A 17783-nucleotide genomic window follows, 5' to 3' on the forward strand; every position below is an offset into this window, starting at 1 on the left:
TCTTTAGCCCTGTCTAGCTGGCTCATACCTTGGCTTCGGGTGAAACAACTGGCTTTTCGTGGTCTTGAGCGTTTACTATACTGTACAAAAGCGCCACATAAGTTTTTGATGTATGGGCATTAGAAACGAACCCACCCAGTCTCCTGTTCCAGAAACATGTCAGATGGCCTGACGGAAGGTCCAGCAGCTTGTAGGGAGGGAGCTTCATCATGTCTTGGCAACACTTGTGATCAACGTTCTGCGGCTTTTATCTCACGGTATCAACTTTGCCGGTTCTTGAATATTTTCCAACTCCGGACTCTCAAATGTATGGGAGACTGATAAATACAGGTAGAAAGTGAGTCTTGCGAATCCTAGTCTGGCCAGAGGAGAGGATGGGTGACAAGTGAAGTAGCACCATAGCTGCCCGGCCTGCAATCACCGCGTAAGGTATGATTTTGGCTAAAAAAGACACAAAAGATCTTCTGCAGCCTTTATTTACGGGTAAATGCCACGTGTGGCTGTGCAACGGCTTTGTGATAATAGGAGGGAAGGTGAGAGATGTTGCTGTTTACCTCGCTGCATGTACCTAGGTGCCTAGGTACCTAGGTACCTGGAAAGCTGGGCCGCCTCTGGGAACAAGGGACCCTTGGCATCGCTGCCGTGACTCGCACCCCACCAACGTCACCTCTCTCCAAGGCTTTAGGAAATCTGCAACTCAACTTCTAATAATTAGTAGATAACCAGCGTCGAGATAGCGTTCAGCATCTGCACTTCGGACTATGCCACAGACATCTGCTCAGGCCGTGGATGAGCTATCAAAAGGCTTCTCGAACCTCTCGGCGAACACAAAGAATCAGAGGCCGCCTGCGCCGTTCTCGTCCACCTTCCAGTCGTCGTTCCAGTCGTCGTTCCAGTCCCCAGGTTTTACCTCGACCTTCTCCAACAACTTCTCGATCAACCTCGGGCCACCCAAGTTCTCATCCATCAACCTGCCAGCCACAGGCGTCAGCGTGCCGCATGTCAGCTCCAAACTACGGCCCACTGCGGTGAACATGGACGCCGCCGGCGCCAGCCAGCCGGCAGAGCCTGCGCAAAGCCAGGCCGACGACGACAACAACGAACACCTGCGCGAACGGCGCACAAAGTTCCGCTTCAAGTCCAAGCGAGACCACAGGTCCGCCTCACCAGACCGCGAAGCCCGCAGCCACCGCCGCCGCCGCTCATCACATCGCGACGCCCGGGCCGAAGACGATGGCCAACCAAGCAGCCGGGCGGGGAGCCGCCATCGCTCGGAGCGGAGCCACCGAAGGTCGCGGCATAAACGGTCACGAGCTGAGGATAATAACGGGACGGCGGGTGGGCTTCCAGACGATGCGCCCGCTCTCGACCCGGAGGCCGCCTTCCGCGAGTCCCTGTTCGACGCGATGGCAGACGACGAGGGCGCCGCCTACTGGGAGGGGATATACGGGCAGCCGATCCACATCTACTCCCAGGAGGTCCCCAACCGGGAGACGGGGGAGCTGGAGCGCATGACGGACGAGGAGTACGCGGCGCACGTGCGGCAGAAGATGTGGGAGAAGACGCATGCGGGGCTCATGGAGGAGAAGGCGAGACGAGCCAAGAGGCGGGAAGAGCGGGCGCAGAGGGACAATGAGGCCGAGGCGAGGTTAGAGGAGGAGAGAAGGATACAGCGGGAGGTGGAGAGGAGTCTTAAGCGTGGCGAGGAGAGGAGGAAAAGGAGGGAGTGGGCGGACCGCTTCCGTGAGTATGGTGCCGGGTGGGAGGGCTGGGATGGGGGCGCGGACAGGATCCCTTGGCCAACTAAAAGCGGTACGCGCAAGGACGTGGAAGAGGAGGAGGTCCGGGCCTTCTTCGTGAGGGGACTGGACCTGGAAACTCTAGGCGAAAGGGAGTTTGCCGCAAAGCTGAAGGAACAACGTGTACGCTGGCATCCCGACAAGGTCCAGCAGAAACTTGGAGGGAGGGAGAAGGCAGATGAGCGTGTCATGAAGGACGTGACGGTTGTCTTCCAGGTCATTGATACACTGTATGACGATGTACGGTCCAGGTCCAAGTAGCAAGTAGCAAGTTTGGCTATGGCACAATATGATACCCACTTGAGCATAAACATTCAAGCACAATACAATGTGTTGGTGGATTTGTTTTGCTGATAATCAAATATATCGCACTTCTTGTTTGCAAGAGTCGACAGCTTTGCTTCGCTGGGCCTGTCCACGAGGCATTCTATGATCCAACTAGCCATGTATACCCGGCTCGATCGAGTCGTAATCAAAACGCCAATGCCTATGCCGAGCATTTCCGCGCGTGTGAAAATATTACAACTTTATAGACACCTCATAAAGGCTCGAATGGCTCTACGCTGAAGAGATAATGCATATTAGAGCCACTAGGGTTTCGCAGGCGGCTCGCCGAAAGAAAATCCAATGTTCTCCCGATCGTCGTCAATGACTCGGCCATACCTAGAATCGGTTAGCATGATAACTATGGATGCATGGAAGGGACCGACATACTCCAATAGCAGCCTGAAGAACCAGACTTCCATGTCCTCTTTTCTCAGCACCTTGTTCGCCCAGTCCCGCCCTTGCAATGCGATCCTCTCAGCCTCCTTCTTGCCGAGGTCCCCGTCGCCGAAGAAGCGCACTGCCTCGAGCCACTCGTCGCCTTGCAAGCTGAGAGGGATGTAGTGCGCCCAACCCTTGAGCCACTCGTAGTGCCACTCCCTAAATATCGAGAACTTGTATATGAGACTCTTGCTTCTCAAGAAAGCGTAAAATCGCCCCGAGAAGGCATTACCGTCAATGTCCAGGAGATACTTGTATTTCCAAGCATCTTGTTGCTCAACCCGGCTTGTGACCTGGAAGAACTCCTTCTGGGCGTCACAATCACCCGGGTCGCACTGGCCTATGTGCGAAAACTGCACGGATATAATGTCCTTATAGTCCCCTCTGGGAACCTCTTTCACCTCGAATTTAGGATGAGTCTCGTCGCCGCGATTGGTGAGAATCTTGGCCTGGTCCGCCGCATTGATCTTCTGCACGAAGCGCTGCCGGTGCTGTCGCCTCCAACCCCCATTTCGGGAGAAGCCACCCGTGGTAGAACCGCGCCAGTATAGCTGGTCCTTCTTGGTGTCCCATGACTGGTCCTTCTTCTCGTCATAGCTCACCTTCTCGTACCAATACCAGGGAGACGGGTATATGATATCGTTGTACGAGGAGATCTTGGACTGAGAAAAGATGGGAAATAAGTCATGGACTATGTTGTAGGCATTGGGTCGGTCGAAGAAGCCATATGTCTCACTTAGCGAGGGCGAGTAACATATGTCCGCCATGGCCGTCTCATTGTAAACGAAGCCCAGATCGCCCAGCCCGTACTTCTCGACGTCATCGATCCTGTCTGACTCCTCGATCGCGCGGGCAGGGCTCTCGGGCGGGCACGACATCCTTGAGTGGGTCCAGGTCGGCTGGTGGGCAAACACGTTGAAGCGTGTGAGCTTCGTCTCGGTAAAGTGCGAACCCTCGTTGAGGCCCTTGGGCTTCTTGGTAAACTCGTTCCGGGGATGTGCAACAGCATTGGCAGCTTTCATGTTCTTGTTCTTGGCAATGTCCACGAGCCGCGTCATGTCGTCGTGCGGCACGACCACGCGCGGCTCGTCGTGGATGTTGAAGCACAAGTCCATGTTGGGAAGATATTCTATGAACGGCTTCATCATGCCTTCGGTCGCGTCGCGCTGCCAGTCTCCCCCGCCCTCCAGGTTGCTGATCTTGCCGTGGCGGATCTGCACGCCCAGCAGCGCATTGGCGAAGCCGAGTGCTTCTTGGGCGCGGTTTCGTATTGTAGACGGCTTCAGCCCCCAGAAAGGGGTGATCAGTTCGTGGATCGTGTCGAACTCGTCGATCAGCTGCACGCCTCTGCTCGTAGCAAACTCGTACCACTTGTCGAAGTTGGGTGGAGGCGGGATGCCGTACCGCCTGCGGTATTCGGCCACTGCCTCCTTCAGGGACTTTGACTGTCGCACCTTGGTCTCCTCCAGCTTCGCCTCGGCATCCTTGATGAGATGCCACATGGGATGTGAGCCGCCGGGGGCTGGCTTGTGTTTGACGCGGGGCGGCGCATCAGCCTCTGGGACCTTGTCGCCTGCGCTGGAGCTGTCGCCATCGTGTGCGTGTACCGGCCGGCCACCTGCAGAGTCTGGTTGGGAGGACGGTGGATCTGGCGTGAGGCGAGGCTGTGTCGATGGACCAAGTCGGAGCACTGAGTATACGAGGAAGAAGGCGAGCACAATGGCCCCGAGGGTGAGGATCTGACGCGGTCGCATCTTCCAGACTGTCTCAGTTCAATCTGCAGAGCGCAGCAGGCCGACCCCCAGTTCCTCTGTCAGTCCGGCGCGAAAGGACAGCCTCCGTGTGACACGCGCGGGCAGACGGTGGCATTGGGAGCTCCTGCACCTTTGAATCCTGCGCCAAGGGCAAATTGTGGAGGCGACGAGAGAGGTGAAGGACAAATTGCGACTTCACATATGAAGTTGGATCGCCTGGATCCTGAGGACCAGGGTTCGGTGCCAAGCTCATTGCAGATAAGGGGCCCGCCGCTAACGGGTACATCCACATCCACGCGGCTGCCACCGGGATCCGCGCGACTGGAAAGAGCTCAGAAGTACCCATTAAACATGATCGAGCCTCGAGCGACCGCTTTCAGTCTGGCTCAGAAACTGTGTCGGAACTCTTGCAGATCCAAGCAGAAACCGGGGTTCTGTTCTACCAACTATTGGCAGTACGAAAATCCTACAATCTTGGCTCAGACGCGTGGTCAGAGTAGACCAATCCGGCCAGAAAGCACATCCTGACCGAAATAATTTTTCACGAGGTCGTATGGTAACACAAGGCACAGCATCACGTAGATGAAGGGATCAGGCTTATCCTGATTTCACATGGGAGAGGTGTAATCCCCAAAGATGGCCCAAAGATGGCGAAGACTGGCTTGGATTGATGTCTGGATCCCGAGGGTATTCATCGGAAATCAAAGTCCTATTTCAACCACTTCAAAAATGGCACTAGGTGCTCAGTGCACATGATTCCCAAACCCAAGTGATATTTTCCCCGGACGCCGTCCATGAACGCCATTGCTTGCCATGTCTCCCCAACCATTTTTGTCCCCCATCTAGTAGAAGAAACCAATGATCTTGCCAGAGACGTGCTTCCTACGGGCCTCCTCGTGGTCCATGATGCCAGCAGAGGTGGTCAGGATGACGTAGCCGAACTGACGAGAAGGCAGCAGGCGGACGGTCCACTTCTCAAGGTCGGCAAGCTTGACGTTGTAGCGGGGAGAGATGACACCGGTCTTGTTGAGACGGCCGTTGAGCTGGACAACAATCTTGCCGGAGCGGTGGTCGTCGACCTCCTCGAACTCGCCAATGTAGCCTGGAGACAAGACTGTCAGTGAATGTTGCGAAAGATTAAACGAAGACCACATGAGGAGATTCAGAGAACGTGTAAGATCTTCGCAAGTTGATCTATCGGCAACTTAAAAGACTGGAGTCGTTGGAATGTTGAGACCGTCGTCTAGTTATCATGCCGAATGGTGTTTGGGGGCAGGGCTTGCGAAGTCCATGTAATCTGATCTTGATGGTCGCTAGAGATGGTAGGGACGTACCGTGCTTCTGCATGACCTGCAGGAACTTGATGATGACCTTGGACGAAGGTCGGATCAGGACCTGACGCTTGCCGGCCTTCTCGGCGTTGTTGATGCTCTTAAGAGCATCGTTGAGAACGGAAGTGCGGACCATCTTGGCGGTGTTTTGGTGTTGTGAGGGAGATTCTCAATTCGGACAAGAAAAGAGGTATCTGCCAGCGGGATTTCATGTTAGCCTTCGGAGGCTCTAAGAGCGTGGAGAGTGCCCATCTCGCCGAGACGAATCTCAAGAGAAGGGTTCTGCCCGCCCAGCGTCGTAAAGGGAGAAGCGTATCGAGGACATCGTCCGTCATCACCGCCCCTGATGGATTGTGTCGGTTGCGATTCGGTAATCCATCCTCGATTGCTCTCCCCGGCCTTCGCGAAGGGGCATATTTTCCTACGGATGCTCAAGTCATGGTGAGATGGTCGCAGTCAGTTTCACATACCTCGTGATGGTCTGTCGCGTGGGAGTTGGGGAGGCAGACAAGAGTTGGACGAGGTTGGGTTGACGAGGAGCAAAGGTTGAACTTTTTTCGCACCTAGGCCGCTTCTTTCAAGGTGGAGCTCCGGCAGGCCTGGCTGGCTCGAAGGTGTGGTTTTGTGGGCTCCAGCGCTGCCCTATCGTGGCACGGATCACTGAATGGTCAGTGCACGACTCTTCCTCAGGTTGATTTTCGCACGCTTTTGCTTGCCTGCAACTTCATTTTACAACCCGCCCAAAAAAATCCCCCACGTTCGCCAATTTTTACCCTCCTACACCACAATATCTCTTCGAGGATCGCTCTGACAGCAACTTGAAAACCCAACAAGCAAAATGGTGAGAACTGCTCAATCTGTCATGGTCGGCTGGCCTGGTCGGATGGCGCATTTTTGGCTCTCGTGGGGTGTGGCCCTGGCGCAACCTCGCGGGGCGGAATGAGGTGCATTTTGAAGACCGCGGTCTAGCCACTGGCCACATTCGGCCATACGACATCAATTGAACGAACCATGCTGACGTGGCTCTTTCGAAACACAGTCGGACGTAGAAGAGAACAACGCTCCCGAAGTCGCCGAGGAGGTCGAAGTCTCCGCCGATGCCGCCTCCAAGGGTCAGATGTCCGTCCTGGACGCCCTCAAGGGTGTGCTGAAGCTCGCTCTCATGCACGACGGTCTTGCCCGTGGCCTGCGTGAGGCTAGCAAGGCCCTCGACCGCCGTCAGGCTCACATGTGTGTCCTGAACGAGGCCTGCGAGGAGGATGCCTACAAGAAGCTCGTCATTGCTCTCTGCTCCGAGCACAAGATCCCCCTGATCAAGGTTCCCGACGGAAAGCAGCTCGGCGAGTGGGCCGGTCTCTGTGAGTAGACCCCAATACGTGTCGCAGCACCTGCGAGCACCTAGCCGCTTGGAGTACCGGGGCACCAGCTAATACATGGTTCATAGGCGTCCTCGACCGTGAGGGCAACGCCCGCAAGGTTGTCAACTGCTCTTGCGTCGTCGTCAAGGACTGGGGTGAGGAGTCGCAGGAGCGCTCCATCCTGCTCAACTACTTCCAGACCGAGCAATAAACATGTCATATCGATTGGGGCAGGGCGTTTACCATTCGGGCGGGTTATAGATGAGGCATCGGGGCTATTTCATGGTCGCGTCCACAACAACTTTATCGGATGTACGACAGGCTTCGACGGTTGGCATGGTTCGGATATGGAACAATTGAGATATGGAAACCCTACGTACGGATCCAAAAAAATAGGGAAATCGAGCACAAGGCCTCCACGGCTCTTCGTCAACTCTGTCCTCAATGTTGTCCCGTGATTCTTGTGTCTGCCTGTTGTTGACGTGACGTTTTCAATGGAGAACGGCATGTTGGAGGTCCGCCAGCTCCATACTCGAGTGCTCTCCCCAGCCCAACTAATGTGATGACATGGACCCAGAAAGAAGAGAGCATCTCAACGGAATCTTCCAGGGTTATATAGCTGATTGCTAGGCGCGCATCACATCACATCACATAAACCATCAATCACACTAACACAGTCACATACTCCAGAAGGTTACAGCATTCCTCTGGAGCTTTTGAGTGGTTCGCAGATCTTTTGTTAATCAGAGACAGCAACGAAAGATGTGTGGAGTATCGAGACGAAATGTGCCACACGGGGCCCAGAGATCCATCACATGCAGGCAATGAGATGGCATCCACTGCACAGACGACGTCGCAGCGTAGCAGGCACCCAATGAAGGCTCACGATGTCTAGGTATGTGTGTAGTTCTGAAGGCGCCATGTATGTCTACGTATGCGGAATAGGAGCGAACCCAGATATGTATAGTTCCAGCATCCACCTATACTAACGTTACTTGACTCATAAACCCCAGTGCCCTCACTTCCGGGCCCATTGGCGGACCCCAGTCCGACTTTCCTTCATACCATGAGTTGACGCCTACTCGTTGAAAAGTATTCGGTCTCTCGCTCTCCTCACAGCGGCGCAAAAGGAGGAAATTGACATATCCGATAACATTCAGCAAGGCAAAATCTCCATCTGCCTCTGCCATGTTGTCGCTTTCAGATGAGCTGTCCTCACCAGAACTCTCACCCCAAGTGGACGTGTCTCCCTCATATGGACTCTCCTCCCAGTCCGACTCACTCTTTTCAGAGCAGGTGCTGGTCTCAGAAAAGCGACTAGCCTCGCTGGAGTATCTTGCTCCTCGAATCCAGTAATTTCTTTAGGCACATCCCATTCTATTCCGATCGGCAGACTGTATGGCGAGTCACTGCCGTCCTCTTCCAGAATTCTGATGGAATCGTACATATATCTGTCCACCCCGACTAGCTTCACACGCCATAATTGGCCCTGCACGACTAGTTCTGCGCTCTCCAGGGCCCCGTACTTATTTGCTCTGCAGGAGAACAGTTCGCAGTGATAAGCTTTAGCTTGAAATGATTGTCGGTGTCGTAAGAGTCTTGATGCGCCCAGCTCACTGGCCCATTAATACTTGACCAGGACCAACTTGGGGCCATGTAAGGTTGCATTCGCGTACTTCTGCCGGCTGGGGCCCAAAGCAGCGATTGGGGCAGTTTCGCATCGGACCACAGGCCGGCTAAGTACTCGATGTCAGGATATTCGGCGTGGACACGGGCTGCAAGGCCGGCTAAGGCGGCTAGTCGGTCTGAAGGGAAGGTCAGACGACGTCGTGTATATTCCGTGACAATGTGCTGCCAGTCGTCTTTCATAGCCGCCCGGTCTATGATATAGCCTTGCTCGAATCCATCTGCAAGTAGGCTGCGGTATCGGTCCACAGCCGGATCCATTGTTCCATACATGCACTCGCAGAAAGATTCGGTTGCGCAACTCCAGCTCAGGTGATCAAAGGCAAAGTGCAAAACCCAATTAGGCAGGAGGCTCTCTTGAAAACACCATTCACGCTTCGATAGATGGCTCCCGAGCTCATCCTCCCTATCAATCGTTCCGTCACCCGCATGGTGATGAGGAAAGCTTCCCAGATAGCTCACCTCTATATATTTTCTAATATACACTTGCTGCTTGTCGGAATCCTTAAAAGGGAGGGCAGGTGCCTGAGTCTCGTTGTATTTGTTCCAGGTCACGGAGAACTCATCTGGATCTGCCACACGCCGTAGAAAACCCCTTCCGCTGTTTGCTGCAGCATCTGCGGCAATGGTGACAATGCAGTCAGAGTATATCTAGGCCATTTTGGAGCCCTACATGGCCCAATCCTCTTCAGAGTCTTGTAAGATACAGAGCGAGTCAATCCAAATATATTGGACATCCAGGGCCTTACAAACTCTGAGAGAGTCTTGAAACGTCTTCAGTAGATCGACATAAAGGATACCCTGTTTGAACTGGTTCAGGTGGCTAGAATTGAGCTGCATGGGTATGTTGCTACTAGGTTTTGGATAATTAGAAATTCAGTAAATTATAAAGAGATTAGAGATTTATATTAGAATAAAATAAAAGGTATACTAATATAGTATTTCTAGTTAAATTACAACTAATTAAAGAGTTTTATTTAACTTTAATAGTTTTAAAAGGTACTTTTAATAATATAATTTATAAACTTATTTATTTATTTTATTAATATTTTTTCTATTTATTTATTTTAATTATATATATATATATATATAAAAATATTAATCTTTTTTATTAATTAATTTAATTATATAATACTTTTATTTATTTAAATAATAGTTTTTAATTTTTATAATAAAATTATAAAATAAATAAAATATATAAATCTATTAGTTAATTTTATAAGTATTTAACTTATAACTATAATATTTATTCTTCTTTAAATTTATACTTTTATTATTAATAATTATTAACTTTTTAATAATATAAAAATATAATAAAAGATTTAAAGTTTCTTTATAAAAGATTATAAAAATATATAAAAAACTATTAAAGATTTTATATATAAGTTTTAAAAAGAAATAAATAATTATATAATATAAAGAAAAAATATAGTATAATTAATATTAAAGTTTTCTTATAAAAAATATTAAAATATATATAAAGTTATTAAAAACTTTTTATATAAACTTTAACTTAAAGTAATTTATAATTAAATAAAAAGATAGTTATATAGTATAAAGGAAAAATATAGTGTAGTTAAAGCTTAGTTAAATTTATATAAGTTAAACTTAAAAGGGGAGGTGGAAGAGGGAGGTGGAAGAGGGAGGTGGAAGAGGGAGGGGAAAGAGGGAGGGGAAAGAGGGAGGGGAAAGAGGAGGGAGGAAAAAGAGGAAAAAGAGGGTGGAAAAAGAGGAAAAAGAGGGAGGAAAAAGAGGGAGGAAAAAGAGGAAGCACCGTATGAAGGCGCCATATATGTCCTCGGACGTATACGGAAAAGAAGCGAAACCACATAATCAATCAGTGGTCGACTCTTGAGAAAAGTTTTGTAAGGCTTAATCACAACAAGTGTATGCTGTGAGATCTTCATTGTCCCATCACTGATAAGGGAAAGCCCCAACGCTAAACGCATTGTTTGAAACAAACGCGACTATTTCTATTCATGCTGTGAATCAATTGTGACTTGAGAAGTACCACAGCATGGTCACCTGAGACGCAGTCATTGTCTTGGTGCCCTGGGCTGATATCTCTTCCAGGACCGAGTAGAACCTGTGTAATGATCTATGCCGACTGAAATCAAATTATGGTGTTAGCGTTCAAATGGACCCTCTGAATAGGAATGGAGCATGCTGGGGTCTTTGCGCGACAGGATCTTGTCAGTCCACACCATTATTCCCCCTCTTCGTCTTCGGCCTCGGGCTCCTCGGAAGGGGGGATAAGGTCCGTGTCGATATCAGATATTCTCCTCCTGTGGGAATCCTGGGCGCCTCCCCCAGCCTCCGGGGCTCTGGGATTGGTCAGTCTCATCTCGGACTTGAATGCACGACTCCGACGCCAGTGACCTCGTTCTATCCTCTCCTTGTCCCGCCCAATGATCCATTCAGTTAGCCTTGCCTCGCCTTGTGTTTGCTTGATTCGCTCTCTTTCCAACTTCTCATACAGGCTCCAGTCGTCGAGCTGCGACGGCCTCGGGGTGTGGAGTATCTCATTCATCGGTATCTGACCAGGCACACGGTCCAGAATGAGCCGCATGCAGTACATGTCCGTTGCTTGATCGAGTTTGAGGCTCCAGCTTCTGAGGATATAACTGCTTCAGTGTCAGTACATAGACTGAATAATCGGGTCTGGGACCGCGTTCACTCACAGCCCGTCGTATCTAAGCCCAGCGACAGGAGCATACATGCTTTTCAAGCGGAAACCCCGCAGCACCTTGGTCTTCTGTCCCACTTGTGTAAGCAAATTGTAATGCATCTCGTGCTGCTTCCCGCGGCGGCAATACTCCATCCTCCCGTCTGGCAATCTCTCCTCACTGCCTGTCAAAAGTGGAAGTGCGGCAACGCCGTATCGACCCTTGGTCGGTCTCTGAAGAGCAGCACCAACAATGCCATCTCGGTGTGCGCACCCGAGATTGAGCCACCAGCTACACAGGCGGGCGATTAGTTCTTGGGTCTTTGAAATCGTAGGATTCACACGGCAGGTAAGGTACTTACGTTCCAGGTGTGTAGTGTAAGGTCACCTCGGCTTCTGAGAGCTCGTGTGCGAGCGGCTCCTTAGGTGACCATATGCCTAGGCCATCGGAAGCTATTGCAGAGAACGAAACATCCCGAAGGGCGTGAGCAAAAAGGCTATCCAGTCTGTATTGGTCCAGTGCGAAGTATTCTGATCTGAAGCGGGCGCGCCAGTATTTCTGCAGGCTCTGCACCTTTTCCACCTCGGAGCCTAGTCCCACCTCTGCGATACGCGGTCTCGTCATGCTGTCGTTCTCGTACACGCGGATGATGTCGGTAAGAAGTTTGTCAAGCCGAGTGTTTTGAATGACTGAGAATGTGATTGCATGGCTGGTAAGGCTCGTTGCTGGAGTCTTTGAAGCTCCATTGCCATCGATTTCGTCCACTAGAATCATGTCGAGGACAAAGGCCAACTCATCCAACTCAAGCAGTGTGAGCGTCCTGCCTTGAGACAAGGCAGCACGAATATTATCAGATAACCCGAGAAGCTTTGAGATGTTCCTAAGTAGTCTGTTAGAAATGGCCGCGCGATGCTGTCTTGGTTTCCCTTCCCACGAGTGCCGCTCAAGTGACGTCCCTAGGTATCCTCGATATTGGAGGACAATGACGAAGAGATACGGACCATCCAGTGTCACTGATCCACACGCTGGCCTCACTGCTCCTTGACGCAAACGATTCATTCGTCGATACTCTGGGCAATGTGGCTAATATGGCCACCAATCAGTTCGAGTGCCAACCTTGTAAAAAGCAAGGGCAGCGTCAGAGATCAAAGGCTCACCAGTTTGTTCGGTGCTGCCGTCGTAGGACTCAGATCTTGGGAGGATCACTTCCCGGAACTGTATATCCTGCCCAGGAAGCGCGTCAACAAGGGCCAATGGATATATTCAAGGATATAGAAGCTGGCGATTCACCTCTGTTGGGTCCACCACGCGAACGCGTCTCGACTGCGGCGCGCTCTCTTCGGATGAGGAGTATCGACGGTGCAGGCGCATTGCCCGAGAAAGGCTTGTCTCCAGGTTGCGAAGGCAGAAACCGGAATGGTTTGGATCATGATGAGGGCCACCCTGATCGGCTGGCTGCCAGAAGCGCTTCTTGTGCAACACGGACTGGTGACCCAGCCGAGCCCTGCCCTGGGCCCCGTGCGACGGCTTCATCGAGAGCTGGGCTTGATGGCCGACCCTGTGGTTCATGGGTCGTGTTCGTGTCTCATGATGGATGGCGCAAATCCATGGCAAGTGTGTGACCCCAAGTCATCTGTAGCACAGCTGATGTCTCGCGAGCAACGCCTTCCCAAATAGATGGCTGAACCACCCGTAAAGCACATATACATGTGAACGAGCGTCGTGCCTTCCCTATCACCACCAAATGCGTCTCACGGTTCCGGTTTGAGGGGCTTGCATGGATTTAAGAGACAGACATGGTCAAGCTCAGGCGAGGACCGCTTTGTAATTAGCCACCTGGGCAGCCAGAAACATGCAGGAATAGAGTCGCCAGCATCACACAAGTATATTCCACCCTTCCAGTTTAGAATTCAGTAGGAAATGCCATCAATCTTTAGAACCCATGCGAAAGCAAGCATGATCTCACCAAGCGGTTTTCTGACAGTCAAACTCGGAGGTCCAGAAAAAATGAGAGGATCATGAGAAGTACACCATAGCCATTAGACTCAGCCGCACAAGCCAGCCTGGAGATTTTTTCATCGGCACTGATATTCGGACGGGCAGACAGCCCAACTTGTTCACGCAAACTGAGTCAATGCCGCCTTAGATTTACGTCGTGCCGAGATGCATGTGCCATCGGGGAGAGGATCGACCTGCGAATACGAATGGGGACAGCAAAGCACACAAACTTAAATCTCTCTCGAAAATGAAGCTTGCATGACTACTGCACAACTTGAAAAATGTTGTTTTTTTCTTTCTTCCTTTTTTAATTTTATCGCATGTGAGTGTGTTGATAGTTGTTGCTGTCATGATGGTGTGATGGTCTAGAGGACCGCGGGTATAGAAAAGGAGCGATGATGACGGGAGGGTGAATATAATTTTAGTGAAGTGCCAGCTTCTGCATTTGAATTGTCCAAGTTCAAAGTTCAAAGTTCATTCCTGCCTAGGTACCTAGGTACCTAGGTACTTAGTTAAGCACTTGATCCAGGGTTTCGGTTGACGCGCTCGGCTGCATGGGCCCGTAACTTTGGTGCGGCCGGTGCCGTGATCGGCCCCGCTACGGTTGCGAGGGCCAAGCAGTGTGCTTTGTCAGGGAATCTTTTCGGCCTCGCGGCGACAGCTTCTTCCTCGCTCGAACAACAGGCAATTGGAACCCAGCCCTCCAGAACCACACCGCCAGGATGATACGGCAAAGTGTTCGGTCCTTTGCGACCAGCGCCCTGCGCATGGCCGAGGCCTCGACGCCCAAGATGGGCATCGCGAGCGCTCAAGGCATCGCCAAGGGCCTGACTGGAGGTACGCGCGCTTCTCACCACAGGCAGCCAGCCCGTCGGCCTTGTGTGACGGACCACGGATACTAACACCCTCGGCAGCCATCGGAAACACCCCGCTGATCCGCCTGAACAAGATCTCGGAGCGGACCGGGTGCGAGGTTCTCGGCAAGGCCGAGTTCATGAACCCAGGCGGGTCGGTCAAGGACCGCGCGGCGCTGTTCGTGGTGCGGGATGCCGAGCGCAAGGGCCTGCTCAGGCCCGGCGGCACCGTCGTCGAGGGCACCGCCGGCAACACGGGCATCGGCCTGGCGCACGTGTGCCGGTCGCTGGGCTACCGCCTCGTCATCTACATGCCCAACACGCAGTCCCAGGGCAAGATCGACCTGCTGCGCCTGCTGGGCGCCGAGGTCTACCCCGTCCCCGCCGTCGCCTTCGACAACCCGGACAACTACAACCACCAGGCCCGCCGCCACGCCGAGCGCCTCGACAACGCCGTCTGGACCAACCAGTTCGACAACACCGCCAACCGCCAGGCCCACATCGAGACCACCGGCCCCGAGATCTGGGCCCAGACCGGGGGCAAGGTCGACGCCTTCACCTGCGCCACCGGCACCGCCGGCACCTTTGCCGGCGTCACCCGCTACCTCAAGGACGTCAGCGGCGGCAGGGTCAAGTGCTTCCTCGCCGACCCCCCGGGCAGCGTGCTGCACTCCTACGTCCAGTCCGGCGGCAAGCTGGTCGAGAGGACCGGCTCCAGCATCACCGAGGGCATCGGCCAGGGCCGCATCACAGACAACCTGAAGCCCGACATTGGCCTGGTGGACGACTCCCTGCACATCCCCGACGAGGAGACCATCGAGATGGTCTACCGCTGCCTGGACGAGGAGGGTCTCTACCTGGGTGCCAGCTCCACCCTGAACGTCGTGGCTGCCCAGAAGGCGGCAGAGAAGCTGGGCAAGGGCCACACCGTCGTCACCATGCTGTGCGATGGCGCCTACAGATACCAGGACCGCTTGTTCTCGAGGAAGTGGCTGACGGAGAAGAAGCTGATAGGGTCCATCCCCAAGCATCTGGAGAAGTACATTGTCTTGCCATGATAGGCCCGAGACTCTTGGTTGGTTGATAGATACAATATTCACAAGCTGTACATATCATCAGGCCGCTGTTGCGCCTTCTGCCTCTTCCTTAGCCTGTGCCTTGGCCCCGGTCTTCTTCTGCGCCTTGCTGGGCTCGAGGAAGCACTTCTCATACAAGTACTTCCCTCGCCCGTTCTGCGACTTTTCCGCCCCAAGAGCATCCTCCACCTCCACGGCTAGTGGGTCCCTGCGCAGCTTGATCTGGCTCGCAAGGTCGCTGCTCAGTCCCTCGATCGCCAGGTCGAAGCCCTTGAGGATTGGTGACGCCACGATCGTAAACTTGTTCTTCTCCATCATGTAATGCATGCCCTCCACGTCCACATATGCCTCGTGAGGGTGCAGATCCAGCAGGCCCTTGCCCTCCGGCCACTGTTCCACGATGACCTGCGCGTACCTGCGCATCTTGTCGGCGTACTCGGTCTTGCCGTGCTTGACCGCGAGCATGGCTGCGAGGAACAGCGGCGTGGCCAAGACCTGCGGGTCCCTCCTCAGGGGGAACCGGCCGCCGATCAGCTCCGCGCGCTCCTTGTCCTTGGTGTGCAGCTCGTGGCCCTCCCCGTTCAGGGCCTCCAGTACCCTCTCGGCCGACTTGAGCGCCGTGTTCAGCGACGAGACGGTCCACCCGGCCTCGGCGGCCTCCCACACGATCCAGCTCATGATCTCCTGGACCTTCTCCGACATGTCCAGCTTGAAGCCCGTCCTCTCGGGCCTCTTGACGGCCTCGATCACGGGGCCCAGGTTTCCGCTGGCGCCGGCCTTCCTCACGATCTTGGGCCAGTCCGAGACCTCGAACTTGCGGCGCGCGTTGTGGTGCAGCGCCTCGAGCAGCTTGGGCAGCTTCTGCCAGTCTTCCTTGGTCTTCATGTTCTCGAGGGCCTGGAAGAAGATCTTGCGCGTGGTGGGCACCTCGCCTTTCCTGAAGTCGAGGTACCGGAACTTGATGCGCTTCCCGTCGATCTCGATCTCGATGGGCTCCAGCTCCAGCTTCTCCTTGTAGCGCTCGCGGAAGATCTTTTTCCTCTGGTGGAGGGGCAGCACACTGGGGAGGATGATCTTCTGCTGCATCTCGTGCAGAAGGTTGTCGAGCTCGGCGTTGGACGTCTTGGAGAAGGTGATGACATTGCCGGCTGGCCGTGGTGTCGAGGCCGAGAAGCATCTGGACTGCTGCGACGGCGGTGCAGCTCGTATCGAGGCCCCGAGGGCAGCCCGACCCGCCCTGAAGGCAGGCCGTATGGAGTTGTTGGACATGGCTGCTGTGGTTGTTGTGGGAGCGCGGTGCAGCTTGGTGCAAGCGTGTCCGCGGCCTGCTGATCGCAACAGGTCAAAAAGGTTACCCAAGCAGCTGCCAAGCCATTCACAGCAGAATTACACAGGCACTTTGGTACGTGAGCATTGAGCACCCCAAAAAACCCACTTCTTGGGCCCGCAGCCGTCCAATCAGCACCGGCAATTGCTAGCTACCCGCAACACCCCTGCGCGAACTTCGTAGTCCCAAGAATTTGAGGAAGACAACTGATAGTCCACCACCGGCACATGTGGCACCCTCCGCCCTCGCCGCCGTCATAAACCCACGCCCCGGCCCATCATGAACTCATTACCCATACGGCGGCCCCTGGGCTGCCTGAAGACGGTGCTTCGGCACTCGAGACAACAGAACAGGTCATTCCGCCTCAGCAAGGCCCAGCTGCCGCGAGAGATGCCCCCAGCACCAAAGACAGCCGCCCCGGCATTCTGTAGGTCCTCCTCCTCCTCCTCCTCCTCCTCTTCCTCCTCCCATGCGCGTCGGCCCGACCCATGACACCACCGCAGAGACTGACCAGTCCCTCCCACCCGGGCGAAAACAGTCCCGATCCAGGACAAGCACACCCCCGACAAGCTGCGCACCGGCTTCGCGGTCTACACCTCCCAGTCGAACGTGATCCCCTCGCTGAAGCTTACACACCCGCACCTGCGCCCCCCGCCGGTGAACCCGGTCGACGCCCACCACGCCTACCAGATCCGCAAGATGGACCCCTCGGGCGCCCGGACGCGGCTCTTCAGCAAGGAGAACCCGGACAGCGCCCGCGTAGGCGACATCCTGCTAGTGACCACGAAACGGGCCGCCGAGCCCTTCGCCGGCGTGCTGATGAGCGTCCGGCGGCGGGGCATCGAGTCCAGCCTGCTGCTGCGCGGCCAGCTGGCCAAGACCGGCGTCGAGATGTCCTTCAAGATCTACAGCCGCAACGTCACGGGCATCGAGATCATCAAGAGGCGGTCGAGGAGGATGCGGAGGGCGCGCCTCACGTACCTGCGCCAGCCCAAGCACGACGTGGGCAGCGTCGAGCACCACGTCCGCGAGTGGCGGCGCAGCAGGAATGTCTTTGCCAGTGCTGCCGGCAAGGGCAAGAGGAAGCAGAAGAAGCGGGTCGAGTTTTAGAGCGGCGAGGCAACGGGACGTTGTTTGGTGCCGTGAGCAGGGCAGAGATGGAACCCACA

At 53.9% G+C, this 17783-nt stretch overlaps 8 protein-coding genes across 8 annotated transcripts; 4 read left to right on the forward strand and 4 right to left on the reverse strand.

The window, feature by feature from the left end:
* Positions 1-657: 657 nt before the first annotated feature.
* On the forward strand, positions 658-2060 carry KVR01_008830 (uncharacterized protein; the record flags this gene model as incomplete). Its single annotated transcript, XM_044792200.1, has 1 exon — positions 658-2060. The coding sequence occupies exon 1, from the start codon at positions 762-764 to the stop codon at positions 2058-2060; it is 1299 nt and encodes a 432-aa protein (XP_044642597.1). The 5' UTR covers positions 658-761.
* Positions 1781-4729, reverse strand: KVR01_008394 (uncharacterized protein). The gene is made up of 2 exons (XM_044791263.1): positions 2514-4729; positions 1781-2462 (listed from the first exon to the last, which is right to left on the reverse strand). The coding sequence occupies exons 1-2, from the start codon at positions 4316-4318 to the stop codon at positions 2390-2392; spliced, it is 1878 nt and encodes a 625-aa protein (XP_044642161.1). The 5' UTR covers positions 4319-4729; the 3' UTR covers positions 1781-2389.
* Positions 4730-4967: 238 nt separating this feature from the next.
* KVR01_008869 (uncharacterized protein) lies at positions 4968-6374 on the reverse strand. The gene is made up of 2 exons (XM_044788620.1): positions 5653-6374; positions 4968-5420 (listed from the first exon to the last, which is right to left on the reverse strand). The coding sequence occupies exons 1-2, from the start codon at positions 5783-5785 to the stop codon at positions 5161-5163; spliced, it is 393 nt and encodes a 130-aa protein (XP_044642636.1). The 5' UTR covers positions 5786-6374; the 3' UTR covers positions 4968-5160.
* KVR01_008588 (ribosomal 40S subunit protein S12) lies at positions 6359-7648 on the forward strand. The gene is made up of 3 exons (XM_044782133.1): positions 6359-6490; positions 6689-7007; positions 7094-7648. The coding sequence occupies exons 1-3, from the start codon at positions 6488-6490 to the stop codon at positions 7216-7218; spliced, it is 447 nt and encodes a 148-aa protein (XP_044642355.1). The 5' UTR covers positions 6359-6487; the 3' UTR covers positions 7219-7648.
* A 3147-nt stretch (positions 7649-10795) lies between these two features.
* On the reverse strand, positions 10796-12133 carry KVR01_008626 (uncharacterized protein; the record flags this gene model as incomplete). The annotated part of the gene is made up of 3 exons (XM_044791383.1): positions 10796-11317; positions 11375-11650; positions 11721-12133. The coding sequence occupies 3 exons, from the start codon at positions 12131-12133 to the stop codon at positions 10900-10902; spliced, it is 1107 nt and encodes a 368-aa protein (XP_044642393.1). The 3' UTR covers positions 10796-10899.
* A 959-nt stretch (positions 12134-13092) lies between these two features.
* KVR01_008521 (uncharacterized protein) lies at positions 13093-16655 on the forward strand. Its single transcript, XM_044781326.1, has 2 exons — positions 13093-14194; positions 14272-16655. The coding sequence occupies exons 1-2, from the start codon at positions 14080-14082 to the stop codon at positions 15267-15269; spliced, it is 1113 nt and encodes a 370-aa protein (XP_044642288.1). The 5' UTR covers positions 13093-14079; the 3' UTR covers positions 15270-16655.
* On the reverse strand, positions 15327-16556 carry KVR01_008777 (uncharacterized protein; the record flags this gene model as incomplete). Its single annotated transcript, XM_044781868.1, has 1 exon — positions 15327-16556. The coding sequence occupies one exon, from the start codon at positions 16554-16556 to the stop codon at positions 15327-15329; it is 1230 nt and encodes a 409-aa protein (XP_044642544.1).
* Positions 16656-16893: 238 nt separating the features above from the next.
* KVR01_008663 (uncharacterized protein) lies at positions 16894-17724 on the forward strand (the record flags this gene model as incomplete). Its single annotated transcript, XM_044785256.1, has 2 exons — positions 16894-17041; positions 17153-17724. 2 exons carry the CDS (start codon positions 16894-16896, stop codon positions 17722-17724), a joined length of 720 nt encoding a protein of 239 aa, XP_044642430.1.
* Between the last annotated feature and the right edge of the window lie 59 nt (positions 17725-17783).

Source organism: Diaporthe batatas (genome assembly GCF_019321695.1).
Source record: "Diaporthe batatas strain CRI 302-4 chromosome Unknown Contig00010, whole genome shotgun sequence".
NCBI lineage: Eukaryota > Fungi > Ascomycota > Sordariomycetes > Diaporthales > Diaporthaceae > Diaporthe > Diaporthe batatas.